The 18,072-nt window shown below is 48.6% G+C and overlaps 1 protein-coding gene across 7 annotated transcripts; it reads left to right on the forward strand.

Moving 5' to 3' along the window:
- The first annotated feature begins 736 nt into the window (after positions 1-736).
- On the forward strand, positions 737-17,585 carry DELE1 (DAP3 binding cell death enhancer 1). 7 transcript variants are annotated; one of them, XR_012414206.1, is made up of 13 exons: positions 737-880; positions 1,489-1,603; positions 2,304-2,421; positions 5,039-5,186; positions 6,461-6,619; positions 6,846-6,952; positions 7,055-7,151; positions 10,176-10,318; positions 11,162-11,320; positions 11,416-11,508; positions 11,930-14,479; positions 15,955-16,194; positions 16,993-17,585. XR_012414206.1 is itself a non-coding variant. In XM_005558079.4 (13 exons), the coding sequence occupies exons 1-12, from the start codon at positions 850-852 to the stop codon at positions 16,191-16,193; spliced, it is 1,569 nt and encodes a 522-aa protein (XP_005558136.3). In that variant the 5' UTR covers positions 737-849; the 3' UTR covers position 16,194; positions 16,945-17,585. The 7 variants fall into 7 exon arrangements, 4 of the variants coding, with proteins under 4 accessions (XP_005558136.3, XP_005558135.3, XP_073850591.1 ...); XM_005558079.4 differs by having other exon boundaries at positions 14,320-14,479; positions 16,945-17,585; XM_005558078.4 differs by having other exon boundaries at positions 14,320-14,479.
- Positions 17,586-18,072: the final 487 nt, after the last annotated feature.

Here is an 18,072-nt window from a genome sequence, read left to right on the forward strand (position 1 = left end):
GAGCCACCGCGCCCGGCCGGAATTATTCTTTTCCACAAAAGAACAAACACATACATAACTTTCGCCACGTCTGAAGATGAGGGTTCTAATAGGGTGCGGGTGGTGTGTCAGGTATTTTTAAAAGAGCTACCCAAGAATCTCAGCCTGTCAGGCCAGTCATTCCATTTGACCCTATCTGGCGCGGATTGGGGCCCGGACAAGGTAAGGGGTTGACATGAAGCTGCACAGTGAGACAAAACTAGGCCCGAGCTAGAAGCCAGAATCAAAGCCTTGCTCCGTGCGGTTTCTCGTCGCAGTCGGGCCCTGGCCTGGCATCTCCAGGCAGGTGGCCTTGGACGGAAGCTCGGCCTACTGGCTTCACTTGTGGGACCCTGGGGGTCCTCTCCTCCGCCCACGGAGCCTGGTTACTCCCACCTCTTCAAGCCTAGGGCCTGGGGAAGCCTTTCCTCGTTCGCGGCCTCACGATCTGCAAGGTCCTCTTGCTCCCCCGAAGTCGCTCCAGCACCGCTTCTCAAGGTTCCCGCTTCCGAGCGGCTCGCTTCGCCACTTGCGGTCCCCAGCCTCTGCTTGGGAACGCCAAGGACATCCCCCGCGGAAGCCCGGGCCCACATCCCCATGCCCTTGCGGCACGTCACCTCCCCGCTGGCCCGGAATACGCCTCCGCCCTGCACTTCCTCCCTGTAGCGCCGTCTTTCCGGCTGGGCTCCCTTCTAATTGGCCGGCTCAAAGCTTCCTCGGGGACTCGGCCGCTCGGGGCACTGCAGCGGCCTCTGTAGCCGCTGTCCCGAGGTTTGGCCTCGCCCTTTCGGCCTCGCCCTTTCGGCTGCTCTCTATGGTGCCGGCAGCGACATGTGGCGCCTCCCGGGACTCCTGGGCCGAGGTAAGGGACGTCCCAGCAGCCAGCATCACTCTAGGCCGCAAAGACCGAACTGGAGTGGGGGCGGGCCCGAGGAAACAGCCGAAGCGATCGTGGGCGGGGTTAGAGCTAAGGAAGGTGGGGCCTGAAAGAGGGCGGGGAAGTCAGGGATTGTTGGAATTTGAGATGTGGGTGGGCCTAGCGAGAAGACGGTGGAGTCCAAGGAGATGGTGGGACTGTTGGGAGGGGGTGGAGTCCAATGGCAGGAGATGGTGGACTGAATAAATGAAAGACGATTAGGGGCCAATGGAGTAGGCATAGCCAGTGAAGAGAGGAGGGGTTTAGAGACAAAGAGACGCAAACATTAGTGAAAGTATGTGTATGAACGTTTGGTTATCTTAGAAAAGTGGTTGGCATCCATAGGAGAGCAGCAGAATCACATGGGTGCTTTAAAAAAATGTGGATGCTCTACCCTGAGAAATCTTAGTTTATTGGTTCTGGGGTACTACCCTAGAATCTGTAGTAGATAAAAGATTCCCATGTGTATCCATGTTTAAGAACCTCTGCTGAGGCAGATGACAGTGATTCCTGGGTTCTTGTTGAGGTGCCTGAGTTTTGGTTGTTCTCTTCAGCTATTCCCCGTTCGCTGGGACCTAGCCTCTGGAGGGTGACTCCTAAGTCCACCAGCCCAGATGGGCCTCAGACTACCTCCTCCACTTTGCTGGTTCCTGTGCCTAACCTTGACAGGTAAGATACTGCCATTTTGCCACTCATTTCCTCCCCTGGTCTCCCCCCCCCCCCTTTTTTTTTTTTTTTTTGAGACAGAGTCATATTCTGTCGCCAAGGCTGGAGTGCAGCGGCGCAATCTCGGCTCACTGCAATCTCCGCCTCCCGGGTTCAAGCAATTTGCTGCCTCAGCCTCCCGAGTAGCTGGGATTACAGGCACCAGTCCCCACGCCCTGCTAATTTTTATTTTATTTTATTTTATTTTTTTGAGACGGAGTCTCGCTCTGTCGCCCAGGCTGGAGTGCAGTGGCGCTATCTCGGCGCGCTGCAACCTCCGCCTCCTGGGTTCAAGCGATTCTCCCAAGTAGCTGGGATTTCAGGCGTGTACCATCACGCCCAGCTAATTTTTTTTTGTATTTTTAATAGACACAGGGTTTCACCATGTTAGCCAGGATGGTCTTGATCTCCTGATCTTGTGATCCGCTTGCCTCAGCCTCTCATAGTGCTGGGATTACAGATGTGAGCCACTGCGCCCAGCCAATTTTTATATTTTTAGTAGAGACGGGGTTTCACCATCTTGACCAGGCTGGTCTTGAACTCGTGACCTCGTGATCCACCCACCTCAGCCTCCCAAAGTGCTGGGATTACAGGCGTGAGCCACCACGCCCAGTCCCTGGTCTCCCTTTGCCCCTACTTGACAGCCTCTTCTTTCATCATCTAGGTCAGGTCCACATGGCCCAGGCACCAGTGGGGGTCCAAGGTCCCATGGATGGAAGGATGCCTTCCAATGGATATCTGCCCGTGTCTCCCCGAACACCCTGTGGGATGCCATATCTTGGGTAAGGCTTCCCCAGCCTTGTCCTTGACCTTCAGTGTAGATGAGAATGATCCTGCATGGATATACAGCCTACCCTGGAAACAAGGGCTAGGGAATCACTGTGTCCATTTAACAAGCAACCCATGATATTGGAGCATATTCAAGTAGATATTGCCACTTTCCCCACCCCCGCCATGTATGTTTTCCTCATTTCATTCAGTAAACGTTTATATAACACCTTCTCTGGGCCAGGCATTTTTGCTAGGCACTACACACATAGCAGAGAACAAGATAGATATATTCTTGCCTTCATGGATTTTATAATAAATAATAGTACATTGCATCATTTTGTAAATTATTTATTTTTTAATTAGTTTTATTTTTTTCTGAGATGGAGTCTTGCTCTGTCACCCAGGCTGAAGTGCAGTGGCATGATCTTGGCTCACTGCAACCTCTGTCTCCCTGGTTCAAGCAATTCTCCTGCCTCAGCCTCCCAAGTAGCTGGGATTACAGGCACGTGCCACCACGCCTGGCTAAGTTTTGTGTTTTTAGTAGAGATGGGGTTTCGCCATTTTGGCCAGGCTAGTCTCGAATTCCTGACCTACTGATTCACCCACCCCGGCCTCCCAAAGTGCTGGGATTATAGGCGTGAGCCACTGCGCCCTCATAGCATTAGTTATTAATGTAAAGTTTTATACATGCATTATCTTGTGTAATCATTACAAAATTTTTACAAGGGAAATATCACCTTCGTTTTACAGATGAGGAACCTCAGGCTCTGCAATATTAGGTAACATGCATAGGGTCTCATACCTGTTAAGTGGAGGAGCCAGATTTAACCCTGGAGTTCATGTTCTACTGCTTGGTTGCTGCATCTAATACAGAGCCTAGCCCATAATAGTTACTCAATAGATATTTGTTGAAACTGATCTATAAGGTCAGATTCTTAGTAGTGAATACTAGGTCTCATAGGGCAGAGTCTTTGCTTTTCAGGCAACGCTCCAGGTAAAAAGTTCTGCTTATGAGGTTTTCTGAATGAAGTTGACACACACATCACTCTCATGTTTGTCACAGCTCATCCCTGCTGCTTTCATGCTGTGTACTTTGGACAAATGACTTGACCTCTGTGACCCTTGGCTTTCTCAATCTGCAAATTGGTGACATCAGCAGAGCTGAGCCTGGGGTGTCTCCATGACAGGGTTACCTCTCTCTGAGGAGCTGTGTACTAAGGCCATATCACACCCTGAAGAGAGGAGCATTTTCCCATGTTGCCAGAGAAGATCTGAGCCCTAGGGCTGTCCCATAGTGAGAAGTAGGAAGTGGGCCTGGATTCCAGAAGTCCCAATGCCATCCCTGTGCTCTGTCACTACTGCTCATATGAAAGGGTCTGCAAGCTGTCCTCAGTACCATAGATACTTGTCTCTGTTCTTCACAATGCTGGTGCCTTTTCTTCTGGCCTTATCTCACATGTCACCCCCACAGAGAAGCTTTCCCTGACTCCTTGTCTTGTCAGGACCCCTCTTATGCTCTGTGTAGCTCCCTGATTGGTTTCCTTCTTGGCATTTAGCATCATTAGTAGTTATTGTATTCATTTCTCTCTGTACTTGTGTGTTGTCTTTTTAAACACAAGGTATAAACTTCATGAGGGCAGAAACCATGTCTGTCTTACTTGCTATTGTATGCAGTGCCTGTAGCAACAAGTAAGTATCTGGATCAACCTCAGTGTTTTTTTAGTCTGGACTGCAGTGGTGCAATCCTGGCTTACTGCATCCTCTGCTTCCCAGGTTCAAGCAATTTTCATGCCTCAGCCTCCTGAGTGGCTGGGATTACAGGTGTGCGCCACCACACCCAGCCAATTCTTGTATTTTTTAGTAGAATGGAGTTTCTCCATGTTGGCCAGTCTTGAATTCCTGGCCTTAAGTGATCCGCCTGCATCAGCTTCCCAAGTGCTGGGATTACAGGCATGAGCCACTGCGCCCGACCCTGAGGCAACCTTCTTAAGCGTAACACAAGGAGACAGGAGACAGGGAAAACCAAGCAGTCTCTGGGATAAGAGCTAGCTCAGGTCTTCTGCAGACCTGTCAGAGAAGAAACACCTTTACAAAGCTTACACCTGGAGATGTGTGTGTGCTGGGATGACTTGATTAGGGGAATGGGAGTTGGTGGAGGGAGGGGTTGTGCAAGACTGGAAAGAGAACCTAATGAGGAACTCTGACCTGTTGCTATATTTGCAACTAGGTGCCAACCTATCCCATTATCTTTTTGCCTGCCTAGTCTTTGCTTATTTAGTCACTTGATCAAGCATTTATTCAGTTTGTACTTATTAGGTCCGTACTATATTTTAGCACTGTGCTATACTTTTGCACCAGAGATACATTGGTGAGTGAAACATACATGGCCCCTGCCCATGTTGTGCTTATAGACTAACAGGAGAGACAGACCTTAGATAAATAACTGTGGAGATGATTGTTTAAATGCCGGTGTGGTCAGGGCTCCAGAGAAGTTAGGGTGTTGGGAAAGTTTGTAGTCGGGGAGCTGCGCCACCGGGATTTCCTGAGGAAGTGATGTTTGTGTGTAAGGCCGGGTCTGATGGAGTTGACTGGTGAAGGACCGTGTCCTTAATGTGCTGTCTTTCCCAGGGCACTTTGGCCGTGCTGGCCCTGCAGCTGGCAAGGCAGATCCACTTCCGGGCATCCCTGCCAGCAGGACCTCCGCGGGTAGAACACTGCTCCTGGCACAGTCCCCTGGACCGTTTCCTCTCATCTCCCTTGTGGTACCCCTGCTCCTGTGAGTTCTCAGTCCTGGGGACAGGAGGGCTGCGCTGGGAGTTTCTCTGGGCCAGGAAGCGTCTCTGGACACACCTCAGGAAAAGAGCCATCAGCAGCTCCTTGCTTTTCCTATCTGAAGTCAGAGGAAGAGGAATGTGGGGAAGTTCTATCCACCCAGGGTGTGGGCCACACCTACCCCTCAGTATCTTTCCATTTCCTCCCATCACCTCCAACCAAGGGAGCCCCGCAGGGTCCAGACTACTTTAGATTCTGGGTGTGGCTTCCTGGCCCACATTCAACCAGTTAAATTATTCTCTGGTCAGTCACTCAGTCATTCATCAATAAATGAATCTTTATTGAGCACCTATTATGTGCCATGGTGCAGAGGCAACATAGCCTAGTGTCTGAACACTGAACATAGGCTAGAATATGAACCTCTAGAGTCAGATTCTAGAGGTTCAAATCCCAAAACTGCTGCATACTAGTCTTATGTCCCTAAACAAGTCACTTTTAACTTCCTTCTGCCTCAGTTTCTTCATCTATAAATTGGGGTAATAATAAAACCCACCCCATAGGTTTCTTGGGAGGACTAAATGAGTTAGTACATGTCAAGGACTTAGGGCAGTGCCTGGCACATAGTAAGTGTGTAGTAATTATTAGTTTAAGCATTAGTTCTTATCCTTATTATGATGATAATCATTGGCAATATTGATATCAAAGAAAGTGCTAGGTGCCTCCCTGCCACTGAAGAATTTAGGCAGAGGATTGATTGATGCTTAGGGTGGGAGATCAGCACAAATACAGGCCCCTCTAGACTCCTCTGGAGGGAAGCCAAGGAAACAGAGGAGGAGGAATGTGAAGGAAGTATCACAGGAGTTTCAGAATTCTTCCTATGGCCTCTAAAACCTCAGGGAGGACTCAGTCAAGCCCGAGCAGCCTGCACTGATCCTCTTCTGACCTGATCACTCTTTTTTTTTTCTTTTGAGACAGAGTTTTGCTCTCACTCAGGCTGGAGTAGTGGCGTGATCTTGGCTCACTGCACCCTCCGCCTCCTGAGTTCAAGCAATTTTCCTGCCTCAGCCTCCTGAGTAGCTGGGATTACAGGTGTGTGCTACTGCAACCCGCTAATTTTTGTATTTTTAGTACAGATGGGGTTTCACCATGTTGGCTAGGCTGGTCTTGAGCTGCTGACCTCAGGTGATCCACCCGCCTAGGCCTCCCAAAGTGCTGGGATTATAGGTGTGAGCCACTGTGCCTGGCCCAGACCTGACTACTCTTGCTGTCTCTTTCCAGCACTGCGACAACACGTCCTCCCCAGCCCTGATTGCCCAGCTCCCAGGCACACTGGCCTCAGGGAGCCCAGGCTTGGCCAGGAAGAAGCCTCAGCTCAGCCCCAGAACTTCTCACACAACTCCTTGAGAGCAGCTCGTCCTCAGGACCCCTCTGAGGAAGGTATGTCCCTGCCTCATGGAATCAGCAGAAGGCAGGGGGTGGTGGTGGCAAACTGGGCAGAGGGATGTTGGTTGCTGTGAAGGGAATTGGCATTCCTGTGAGGTCCCATGCCTTGTGAGGTGATTCAGGGTTATTTCGGTTCCTGGTGAGGGTGCTGGATGGAAAGCCTGGGTAGATTGGAAGAGTCGGAGAAAAGAAGTACAACTTTCTCCTTTGCCCTGGCCAGGTGTCGGCCTTTCCCTTGCAGGTCCCAGTGATTTTGGCTTCCTGCATGCCAGTGGCAGCATCGAGTCCAAGGCAAAACCAGCCCAGCCTCAGCCCACTGGTGAAAAGGTATTATCCAGATTTGGCCACCTGGCTCCTCATAACATTCTCTTGGGCAGGTGGCAATCCCAGTAAACCATCCCTTGGTAAGTCTTTATATTTCTTTTCCAGGAACAAGATAAATCAAAAACTCTTTCCCTTGAGGAGGCTGTGACTTCCTTTCAGCAGATCTTCCAGCTCAGTGTTTCCATCGCTTTCAACTTCCTGGGTAACCAAATGGACCCTGCCTCAAGGCAGGAGGGTGGGAAAATGGAAAGGGTATGGGGTAGGTCAGATATAGTCAGGATAGGGAGTGGCTTAAATGAGAGATTTTATTTTCTCCCAGGTAGGGAGATTTTATTTGGTCCCAGGTAGGTAGACTAAATCTGGCGTGGCAGGGACCCATTCTTACGCAAATGTGTCCTGCCATTTTAAAACTGGCTCCCAACTTGAGGCGCAGTTTGGTAGTTTCAGCTCCTGTCCTCCTGTCTGTATTCTAGCCAGCTGGAAGGGGCAAGGTAGGGACGCTAAAGGATCACTCCTTCCCTTTAATCTAGACGTTGCACAAATCCTTATCCAGAATGTAGGCACATGGCCACACCTTGCCACCGAGGAGAGTAGTTACTGTGTATGAAGGAGAAAATACATCTTGGAGGGCACACAGCATTCTCTGCCACACTTAGGAAAGAACAGGCTCCTGGGGTTTGGAGCAGACCCTCAGTGTGTGAACAGGAACCTCTTACCCTCATGTGGGGACTCCAAACACCCTTCCACCGTTTGTCCTGGTCTCTGCAATAGCTAGGCTCCTTTTAGGCCTTCTAATGTGGAGACTCAGACTCCCCACAGCATCTGCTGGGGTCTAGTGAGCAGATAGGCAAGAGGCTGCGATTCACTCACAACAAATTTATTGAGCATTTACCCTTTGCCAGTTCCTATTTTAGATAGTGGGGATACAGTGATTTACAAGACAAAGTCCTTATTCTCAGGGAGCAGAAAAACAATAATTGAAAAACAAATAAAAAGAGAATTTCAGATGTTGATAGATGTTATGAAGAAAATAAAACAAAGGAATGTGTTAGTGACTTGAACAAGGAGTAGTTTTGATTTAGAAGTCCTCACTGAGCAGAAGACCTTTGATCTAAGACCTGTCACAAGAACAGCCTTTTTTGTTTCAATCTGGAGAAGGAGCTTTCCAAGTGGTGGGAAAAGTAAGCGTAAAAATCCTGAGGCAGGATTGGATTTTGATTGCTAAGGGAACAAAAGAAAGGTGAGTGTGGCTGGAGCTTAGAGATCTTGAGAAGGGCCGAAGGAGATAAAGCCAGAAAAGCAGGCAGGGGTCAGATCAGGTGAGGTCTTCTGAGCTACAGCAAAGAGTGTGGATTTTCTAATTGAGACAGGAAGTCTTTGGAGGGCTTTAAGCCGGAGCTGGAAAGGGGGCAGTCACATGATCTGATGTACTTTTCCAAAGATCTCTCTGGCTGCCATGTAGACAGACATGGATTGTAGGATTGCCAGAGGGGAAAAAGGAGACCAGGTAGGCGCTGTTGGTGACAGCTAAACAAAACGTGTCGGTGGCATGGTCTAGAAGAGAGAAAGGAGAGAGCAAGGAGAGTAGATGGATCTGGGTATATTAATGAGCCAGGTGGGAAACAGGAGGATGGTGGGATCCTTTGCGCTCCTGAGTCTTTTCCCCAATGGCAGAGGGCTCTGTGAACCCTGGACAGTGAGTTTGCAGGCAGCAGGGAGGCAACTTTGTTTAATTCACTGCTGGCTGAATGGAACCTGGTTTCTCCCTCATTAGCTTTATGTGATTTTGATGGGCAAAGAGTCTCTTCTCAGAATTTTCTTGCCCATCCCTTCATTCATATATTCATGTATTCAGCAAGCACTTGGAACGGTGGCAGAACACAAAAGGAGCATAAGCCATAATCATGTTTTGCATTTGTATGGTGCCTTCACTCTCGGCGAAGTTATTTCTTCTACATTCTTTTTCTGCTTCTGCCTCCAGGATTTTACAGTCTAATTGAGGAGACAGGACTTGTTCTTTTGAAATGGTTTAGTTTGTAGAAAAGGCTTGGTATATTAAGTAAGTGCCAAAAAAGTGTTTAAAGCCTGAGTGTGGTCTGAAGGTTCTAGAGCAGACACAGGATGGGAGCTTTGATGGTGGAGGTGGAAAGAGAGATCCCAGGCAGGAGAGACAGTTGGAGCCAAGGCTTTGAGTTGAAAATTGGCCATGCCCTGATCCTTTCCTGTTTCCTCTTTGTTTGGGCAATAAAAAGAGCATGGGCTTTGGAGTTGGACGTGCCTGCATTCAGGTCTTGACACTGCTGTATTACCGCTCCCAATTTCTTCATAAAACAAGATTAACGGTATCACTTGTATCAGTTAGGGTTTGTTGGTTATGAGCAACCTAAACCCACGCTGGCTAACTTAAGCACAAAAGGAATCTATTGGGATCTATTGACCTGCCAAGCCTCAGAAAGGACAGGAATCAGGGAAGCTCCAGAGACCCAAGAGGCAGCAGCTGATAGACAGTATCTTCAGAGTGCTGCTGTCAGAATAAACCTACAAGGGCTGTTTTCTCTCCTTGTCCCAACCAGATCAAGGTTCAGATTCCTGAGAAGGAACCTCCGTGGTTAGGAAGAACACAAGCACATTGATTGACAGCACTAGGGGACAGGTTGTTCCCAATGGGAAATCTAGATGCTATTACCAAGAGAAGGAGGAGTGGTTTATAGCAGGGCAGAACCCACTGCTATCTATGGCAAACCAGTGAAATATTCAGAGGATAGAAATATATGCAAAGAGCTGGACACAGTGGCTCATGCCTGTAATCCCAACGCTGTGGGAGGCCAAGGCAGGTGGATCGCCTGAGGTCAAGAGTTTGAGACGAGCCTTGCCAACATGGTGAAATCCAATCTCTACTAGAAATACAAAAGTTAGCCAGGCATGGGGGCAGGCATCTGTAATTCCAGCTACTTGGGAGGCTGAGGCAGGAGAATCGTTCGAACCTAGAAGGTGGAGGTTGTAGTGAGTCAAGATTGTGTCACTGCATTCCAGCCTGGGCAACAGAGCAAGACTCCATCTCAAAAAAAAAAAAAAAAATACATATATATATATATGTATGTAAAGTGTCTGGCACAAAAAAAGAAAGGGAGGAGAATCAGATGTGGAGTCTGTAGGTACCTGGCTGAGGGTGTGGGGAAGTTCACTGAGGAAGCTGTGAGTGTTTGTGCCCTGTGCCTTCTTACAGGGACGGAGAACATGAAGAGTGGCGACTACACGGCAGCCTTTTCTTACTTCCAGAAAGCTGCAGCGCGCGGCTACAGCAAAGCGCAGTACAATGCGGGCTTGTGTCATGAGCACGGCAGAGGCACCCCCAGAGACATTAGCAAGGTATTCCCCTTCCCCCAAGCCCGCCCGCTGTGCTGGGCTGCTGAGATTGATGTCTAGAAATGAGCAGTGGGCAGGGATGGGGGAAAGTTTGGCTTCTTTTCTCCACTTGGTTCTAGCCAAGCTGCGAAGGAAAAATAAGAAAGAAGCTCCTAACTTCCAGGAATTTAGACTCAAAATTCAGGGAGGGCAGGGATTTTGCCTTTCTTCTTTGCAGCTATATCCTCAGCGCTAGAATAGCATCTTGATGAATGGATGAATGAATTTTTAAAAAGTGGGATAAGAACACAAAGAGGTTATATATAAGAATGTATTTCTTAGAGTTGTATGTGAAGGCAGAAAAACCCAAAAAACCCTGAAAGTTTCTTCAATAGAAAACTGGTTAATTACATCTATTTGGGCCTTAAAATGATGTGCTAGATATGTATGTCAGGGAAAGACATTCATGGTGTACCATTAAAGTTAAAAAAAATAGGTTATAAAGTAGTATAGTATGTATAGTATGATCTAAGTCTCTCTTTGCCCCCCCGCACATACACATATGTGCGTGCAAATGCATAGATGTCTAAAATGTATGTGTGTATGTCTAACACATACATGTGAGAAGATATTTACAAGGCTGTATACACTAAAATGTTAAGCAAGAATGATCTTTAGGAGGCTGAATTTCTTGGGATTTTATGTTTCTATTTTTGGTTTATATTTTAAAATTTTGGCTTATCTGAATTTTGTGACTAGTCTATAATTATTATGTATTATTTAATTAAAATAATTTTTAAAAATTTCACTGAAAGGAAAAGATGTACAGAGTTACCAGCTGACTGAGTGTTTCTCCCTTTGCCCCAGGCAGTCCTTTATTATCAATTGGCTGCCAGCCAGGGCCACAGCCTGGCTCAGTACCGCTATGCCAGGTGCCTACTACAAGACCCAGCCTCTTTGTGGAACCCTGAGCAGCAGAGGGCAGTGTCCATGGTGAAGCAGGCTGCAGACTCAGGCTTGAGAGAGGTGAGTGCCATTGGCAGGGTCTGTCCAAGGTCTCTGGGGCTTGTGGAGCCCGAAAGTGACCAAGGTGCCTTTTTTTCCTTCCTCCTTGACCACAGGCCCAAGCTTTCCTCGGGGTGCTTTTCACCAAGGAGCCCTACCTGGATGAGAAAAGAGCTGTGAAATATCTTTGGCTTGCAGCCAACAATGGGGTATGAGCTCTCTAGTGGGCAAGCATGTTGGGGATGAAGCCTGATAAGAGAAGGGATTTTGGAACTGGTACTGAGTTCTTCTGTGCTGAGGAGATTGTTTGATAGGAGCCTTGGCCTGGCTTCAAGCCTTAGCTGTCACTGACTTACTGTGTGACCCTTGGGCAGCTGCAATAGAACGCCGGAGCTGGCTTGCACCAGGCTGTGAGAGCTGTTGGCGGCTTAAAATCTGCTATGGTGGGAATATTTTCACCACAGGAATTGCTAAATGCCACAAAGCAGAACTTCCCCCACCCCCCCAAGAGCCAGTTGCTCAACATTTACCAGCACACTACTGGGCCTGCTCACTTCTTGATTCAAACCTGTTTCCTCCTCTGTAAAATCAGCATAATAATGCTTGCCTTACGTGTCCACTACTTCACAGGGTGGTTGTGAGGATCAAAATCTAACCGAGATAACTAACAGGTGTGACAGTGCTGTGTGACCTGTACACATGAAAAACGCATCATTACAAGTGATGGTAACCCAGGGAAATCAGAAGACGCATCAGGTGGAGACAGTAAACAGGGAACACTGCTCAGTTTGGGGTGGGTGGGGATGTCTGGTTGTTTGTGAACTGGGGTCATTGGCATTCAGACAATTCAGATGTGTTCCATGAAGCATTAGTTCTCTGGGATGTTTATAAGTCGTAAGAGGAAAAAAAAATGGTTAGATGGGTTTGGGAAGTACTGAGTTAAACAGTTCATGCAGGAAGTCTCAAAGCTTTATGTCACTGTAGATCACTGAAAAGGCCATCTGTAATTCGCTGTATTCCTCAAGTGTATTTGACTAGTGTATCTTTTGAGTTGCATCTTGAAGGACCAGGAGTCTTAGATTAAATCAAGCAATATATGCGTGAACTGTAATCTCCCTACATAGGGGACTGCTGCTTCCTTTGTTTTCTGGCCAACACACTGATAGCTTCATTGAACTCCTGGGCATCAGAATGCTTTTCCTTGTCTACTCTGTGTTGCCCAAAGTATCTGTAGTAGCTGTCCAAAGGGGACCAATGCCACCAAGTATCCACCAGATAATCAGACCAGCATGCTAGCAGGAGAAATGCACAAAAGGATATCTGTCACCTGCTATGTGACACTGTATTGGGACTCAGACCTGACACTCTTCCACCCCACAGGGAATTGTATCTTTCTGGGTTGGTACTGAGCAGCGATGCAGGGGTGGTGTTTTGGCCTCACATGTGTCCACTGCTATGTTGTAACCTGGTCTGTAGGCATGAGTCTGCCGTGTGTTATAGAAGTAGGGGGAGAATGTGTAGACAACTCTTCCCAGAAATTTGACTGCGGAGGGTAGAAGAGAAATGGGACCATGGTTGGGAGTCAATAATGTTTTGTTTTGTTTCGGTTTTTTTTCTTTTTTCTTTTTTTTTTTTGAGACAGAGTCTCACTCCGTCGCCCAGGCTGGAGTGTAGTGGTGCAGGCTCGGCTCACTGGAAGCTCTGCCTCCTGGGTTCAGGCCATTCTCCTGTCTCAGCCTCCCAAGTAGCTGGGACTACAGGTGCCCGCCACCATGCCTGGCTAATTTTTTTGTATTTTTAGTAGAGACAAGGTTTCACCGTGTTAGCCAGGATGTTCTCGATCTCCTGACCTCGTGATCCGCCCTCCTTGGCCTCCCAAAGTGCTGGGATTACAGGCATGAGCCACCACACCTGGCCTGTTTTGTTTTTTTAATTGGGAGAGTGAATATGATTCGTATAGTGAATGTAAGCACTTTTCATATAGTGTATTTAATCCTTGCAACAACCTAATAAAGTAGGTGCTACTAGTATCCCACTTTATAGGTGAGGAAACTGAGGCACCATGAGTTAGAGTCACATGCCTGAGTTAACACAGCTGGTAAATGGTAGAGCTGTGATGGGAGCACAGACAGTCTGGCTATGCAGCTGGACACCCAGCCTATACCTCTACCTACCTGAGCCTATTCCTACCAGGAGCATAGTTCTCAGTGAGAGGAGAGAGAATCGAGGATCCAGAGCTGGGGCAAAGAGCATGGCTTTATTTTTTTTTATTTTTTATTTTTTGACATGGAGTCTTGCACTGTTGCCCTGGCTGGAGTGCAGTGGCGTGATCTTGGCGCACTGCAACCACCGCCTCCTGGGTTCACACGATTCTCCTGCCTCAGCCTCCTGAGTAGTTAGGATTACAGGTGCATACCACCACACCTGCCTAATTTTTTTTGTATTTTTAATAGAGACGGGGTTTCACTATGTTGGGCAGCCTGGTCTCCAACTCCTGACCTCGTGATCTGACCACCTTGGCCTCCCAAAGTGCTGGGATTACAGGTGTGAGCCACTGCGCCCAGGCCGAGCATAGCTTTTTAGAGAAGAATTGCTTTTTCTGTCAGCCCTCCCAGGCAGAGATTCAGGAAGGCACAGGGCCTTTGGGAAGACAACCCTCCACCCTCGCCTCCTTGCTGTTTCAGGGCAACGTAGGAGCCCGACTCCCAGGTTTCCTGTAACTGGGCTGTTTCCTATAGTCTTCCTTGTGCATGCTTTCAGCCACCCTGTGCAAGAGAAGCCTCCACACTGCCCTGGCTGGAATCTCCCTGGGTGGAGGGATCCCCCTCTCCTTTGTGTTGGGTGAGCTCTGAGCCTCTGGCGTTTCATAGTTGAGATCCCTTGTTATGGGACGGGCCAAGGCTGGGTCTTGTTCCTGCATGGATGAAGTCCCAGCATGCCTGACTTCACTTTCCTCCTGCCTTAGCGTTTCAGTTCCTCATTCTTGCATGTGTGTATCTGTTTGTCCATTTTCTCCTTAGGACTCACAGAGCAGGTACCACCTTGGAATTTGCTATGAGAAAGGCCTTGGTGTGCAGAGGAATCTGCGAGAGGCCTTGAGATGTTACCGGCAGTCAGCAGCTCTGGGAAATGAGGCCGCCCAGGAGAGGCTGCAAGCCCTCTTTTCCATGGAGGCTGCAGGTACAGACCCAAGTCCAAGCCAACAGGTTCATTCCCTGAGCTCAGTACTCTGTGACAGAGTAGTAGATAGCAGTAGTCTCTGGTCTCCTAATCATTTCCAACCCCAGTGGTGGCTAAGAACACAGCTTTTGGGGACGGGCACGGTGGCTCACGCCTGTAATCCCAGCACTTTGCGAGGCCAAGACTGGCGGATCACGAGGTCAGGAGATCGAGACCCTCCTGGCTAACATAGTGAAACCCCGTCTCTATTAAAAATACCAAAAAAAATTAGTCGGGCGTGGTTAGCGGTGCCTGTGGTCCCAGCTACTCAGGAGGCTGAGGCAGGAGAATGGCGTGAACCCGGGAGGCGGACCTTGCGGTGAGCCGAGGTTGCGCCACTGCACTCCGGCCTGGGCAACAGAGCAAGACCCCGTCTCAAAAAAAAACAAACCAGGCTGGGCGCAGTGGCTCAAGCCTGTAATCCCAGCACTCTGGGAGGCCGAGACGGGAGGATCACGAGGTCAAGAGATCGAGACCATCCTGGCTAACACGGTGAAACCCCATCTCTACTAAAAAAATACAAAAAACTAGCCGGGCGAGGTGGCGGGCGCCTGTAGTCCTAGCTACTTAGGAGGCTGAGGCAGGAGAATGGCGTAAACCCGGGAGGCGGAGCTTGCAGTGAGCCGAGGTCGCGCCACTGCACTCCAGCCTAGGCGACAGAGTGAGACTCCATCTCAAAAAAAAAAAAAAAAAAAGAATGCGGCTTTTGGAGTCAGACAAACCTGAGTTGTTTTTTTTTTTTTTTTTAATTTTTATTCGAGATGGTGTTTCACTCTTGTTGCCCAGGCTGGAGTGCAATGGCACGATCTCAGCTCACTGCAACCTCTGCCTCCCAGGTTCAAGTGATTCTCCTGCCTCAGTATCCCGAGTAGCTGGGATTACAGGCACCCACCACAATACCCGGCTAATTTTTTGTATTTTTAGTAGAGACGGGATTTCACCATGTTGGCCAGGCTGGTTTCAAACTCCTGACCTCAGGCGATCCACTCGTCGCGGCCTCCCAAAGTGCTGGGATTACAGGTGTGAGCCACTGCGCCCAGTCAAACCTGAGTTTTAACCCCCACTGTCACTGAACTTGGACTCCATGGCTTTGTGCCTCAGTTTCTTCACCTCTAAAAATGAAGGTAATGGTAGCACCTAACTCATTAGATTGTCATAGGGTTAAATGAGATGACTCTAAGGGACTTAGCACAGCCTGACAGCACAGTAGGTATTGAACAAGTGGTAGCTGCTCTGATGATTTTGTAGGAGAGACAATATCCCAAGATTGCCTGAATTACCCTTCTAGGGCTCTGAGAGCCCTGCTCACTCATGAGTCACTGGGGTTGGGAGTTAACAATGCCTGGGGAACCAAGTCCTTGAAGAAGTGCTGGCTCCAAAGTCGGAGTCCAAGAATGTACAGCATGAGTAAGAGTTGCTCTCACCTCTTCTTGTAGCCCCAGGGCCCAGCGACCTGACAGTGACAGGACTGAAGTCTTTCTCCAGCCCCTCCCTCTGCAGCTTGAACACCCTGCTAGCAGGAACCTCACGCCTACCACATGCCTCGAGCACAGGGAACCTTGGCCTCCTCTGCAGAAGTGGGCATCTCGGAGCCAGCCTGGAATCCTCCAGCAGGGCTATCCTCCCACCCCCCTACCCACTGGAAGGGAGTGTTGTAAGACTAGGTTTTGGCTAAGGTGAGATAAAACATAGTCCGTGGTGCCTCTTAGGGGCCAGAGGGAGCAGGAGGTTGGATAACAAAAATAAAGCATCAGTAACCCTTTCCAGGTAGAAATTACAGCAGGAGTTTAGGTTCCCAAGCAATTTCACGTACATGGCTAGTAAGTGACTGATCTTCCCCCACACTTGGTAGCCTCACAGATGAGCCTTGGATGCATCCACAGTCATTTCTGGTCTGTGCACCAAAGGATGCATTCAGTGACCTATGAAAAGCCCTACTGAAGGGTCCAGAGACCCTTGTGCGCACCTTAGCCTTTGTCTTTGAGCAAATAACTTACCTTCTCCCTTCCTATGCCTTGGTTTTCTCACACTTAATCCTGTACTGCTGTTTGCCAATGTCTGATGTGTGTATCCCTGGTTCACAGGAAGATTTTAGGTGGTATTCAAATTAATATTTTCTATTTCAGTAGCTACATATTTAATGTATAATATAAAAATATGACTAGCATATTGAGCTGTGTAGTTTGGCAGATGTTCTGTCTAGGATAAAGCTAACTGTAAAAAAAAAAAAGTGAATCAGTTTAAAGAAAAACAACGTAAAAGGGGGCACAGGTCCAGAGAGGGAGCAAAAATCATAGGGGCGGTTCTGTGAATGGCTGGCACTTAAAAATACTGAATTAGGCCATCCTCAAGACTAGCTCCACCATTCACCTCTATTCATCCCCCATGGGCTCATAATCATTTTCATTTCACCTTTGATTTGGAAGGAAGACGTTTCTTGCCCAAATGCCTGGATGTGTCTGCTTGACTTTCAGAACTTCTCACCTCAGCCCTAAAGATGGAGCCTGTGGGTTCTCAGAGAGATATCACAACTTGAGTCCCGAAGAAGAGGCCGGTTCCCCACCCACCTTCCCCCAAACCCTAAGCACCTGCGCCAGTACAATCAAGAAGAGAAAAGTATGTGAAGACCCAGGTCTGGCTCTGCCACTTGCCTGGCCATGTCACCTTGAAGCAGTGACCTGACTCCATATTGCTTCCTCAGTTGTATACCAAAGGCAATGGTGTCTGCCTTCCTACCTTACAAGACAAATGCAAGGGCATTTCACCACAGAGAGGACCTTTGTGCTCACTTTGGCCCGGGAGGCAGTGATGCTCATGGTTGCATGACTTTATGAGTTGCTGGGCCAGGATGAGGACCTGGGCCTCCTGACTCCTGGCCCAGGGTTCTTGTCCATCAGTTCAGACTGCAATTTTATGTGAAAGCATTATGACTGTCCTAGTCATGGGAGAGTAAATGTAGATTGAATGCTAGGAGTCCTAGAGCTGGAGAGTGTGATTCTGAGGTCCCCGTTTGGGAAACGTGTGCCAGAAATGTCTAGGTGTTTAATAAAACAGATATTGGATTATATCATCACTCTTGCCCTTGAGTATGTTGGGAAGAGCCAGGTAGATGGGCAGGGGGAGCTGAAAGCCGAGGCTCCGTCCTCATCTCTAAACTCTCCATTAACCAATTTAAAGGATCTTAAAAGCTTCTCTAAGAGAGAGACTTAGGGTAAAAAAAGATTTCTGAGTCAACGCTAATGAGTCCAATTACTGAGTTTGTGAATAGCTATTCCTTGGCTTCTGGATGTTCGCCCAAGTTGAATAGCATAGATGTGGTTGAGGGTGGGGGCTGGGAGGGATAGAGGGCCCACTCCTCACAATCCCGTGACTGTTTGAGTGGAGACCAACCAGCTTGGCCAATTCAAAGGCAAGAAGATTTGAGGGGGGAGAGTTGTCCACATTTCCCTCTCTGCTTCCCACCCCACCTCTCCCAACTTCTAAGTGGTCCTGCCACACTTTCCTAGCACCTCCCTTTCACCTGGGGAGCCCAAGTGTCCTCTAGCTCCAGCTCC

The sequence above is a fragment of the Macaca fascicularis genome, chromosome 6, assembly GCF_037993035.2.
Source record: "Macaca fascicularis isolate 582-1 chromosome 6, T2T-MFA8v1.1".
NCBI lineage: Eukaryota > Metazoa > Chordata > Mammalia > Primates > Cercopithecidae > Macaca > Macaca fascicularis.